The 1,444-nt window shown below is 42.4% G+C and overlaps 1 protein-coding gene across 1 annotated transcript; it reads right to left on the reverse strand.

Moving 5' to 3' along the window:
* Window positions 1-620: 620 nt before the first annotated feature.
* LOC123827239 (60S ribosomal protein L12-like) lies at window positions 621-1,229 on the reverse strand. The gene is given in 1 exon segment (XM_045851701.1): window positions 621-1,229. A coding segment is annotated over 1 exon segment (498 nt). The 5' UTR covers window positions 1,175-1,229; the 3' UTR covers window positions 621-676.
* Between the last annotated feature and the right edge of the window lie 215 nt (window positions 1,230-1,444).

Raw genomic sequence — 1,444 nt, forward strand, 5'->3', positions numbered from 1 at the left:
AGACATGAAGTGAAAATTTGTTTGACATAGGTTCCTCCCACAAGACAAAAGTCAGAGAGGTTTACAACATTTTTTGCTAAATATACCTAAATATTTTCATTGCTTTGAAAGGAATAAGTACCCTATAACATGGGGTTAAACAAAAAGTAATGAAAAGAATATGTCATTGTCTTCTAAAGATGACTTTCAGGTCTTCTTTTTATTATTATTATATTTTATTGACTATGCTTTTACAGTTGTCTTGATTTTCCCCTCTTTATCCTCCCTCCAACCAGTACCCCAATTCCCTCAGGCAATCCCCCCACCATAGCTCATGTCCATGAGCCATGCATATAGGTTCTTTGGCTACTCCATATCCTAAATTGTACTTTCATCTCCGTGGCTATTCTGTAACTATCTGTTTGTACTTCCTAAGGTCCTCGCCTCATCACCCATTCTCCCCAACCCCCTCCCATCTGGCAACCATCAAAATGCTCTCTGTATCCATGATTCTGTCTCTGTTCTTCTTGTTTGCTTAGTTTGGTTTTTTAGATTCAATTGTTGATAGATTTGTTTTATTTGCTATTTTATTGTTTGTAGTTTTTATCTTATTTTTCTCAAATAATTCCCTTTAACATTTCTTTTTTTTTTTTGATTGTTAAGTGATCTTTAATTGAAATATTTTCCTTTGTAGTTCTTAACTAGCCGGGCACTCCACTGCACCGCTGTTGATGTCATCTATGAGGTCGTGAGGGTGGTGGCCATCCACATTGCAGCCCACGGACTGGGCCGTCCCCAGGATCTCTTTAATGGCTCCAGAGAGTTCTCTAGCCAGAGATGAGTGCCACATTTGTCGGAAGATGCTGACGATCTCGTCAAAAGTGATATTTCCACTGTGCTTGATGTTTTTTTGCTTCTTTCTGTCTCATGGCGGTTCTTTGAGGGCTTTGATGATCAGGGCAGAGGCAGACGGCACTACCTCAATCTGCGCCTGTCTGTTCTGAATGGTCAGCTTCACTGTGATCCTCAGACCCTTCCAGTCCCCGGTTGCTTTGGCAATGTCGTCACCAACCTTTTTTGGAGACAAGCCCAGGGGGCCGATCTTGGGGGCCAGGGCAGACGTCGCACCAACTTCCCCACCAGTGCACCTCAGGTAAACGACTTTGATCTCATTGGGGTCGAACTTCGGCGGCATGGTGGAGGCAGATGGTGTCAGATGAACCCAGATTCGGGACAACCGAAGAAAGTTGCACCTTCACCTCCTCCGAGCCAAAAGCCGAAAGCAACATTTCTTATAATAATGTTTTGATGTTGATGAACTGCTTTAGTTTTTTTCTTGTCTGGGAAGCTCTTTATCTGCCCTTTGATTCTAAATGATAGCTTTGCTGGATAGAACAATCCTGACAGTAGGCTCCCACTTTTCATGATTTTGCATATTTCTTACCAATCCTTTCCAGCCTGCAAA

This window comes from Phyllostomus hastatus, unplaced genomic scaffold, assembly GCF_019186645.2.
Source record: "Phyllostomus hastatus isolate PE091 unplaced genomic scaffold, TTU_PhHast_1.1 phas_contig_86, whole genome shotgun sequence".
In the NCBI taxonomy this organism is placed as follows: Eukaryota; Metazoa; Chordata; class Mammalia; order Chiroptera; family Phyllostomidae; genus Phyllostomus; species Phyllostomus hastatus.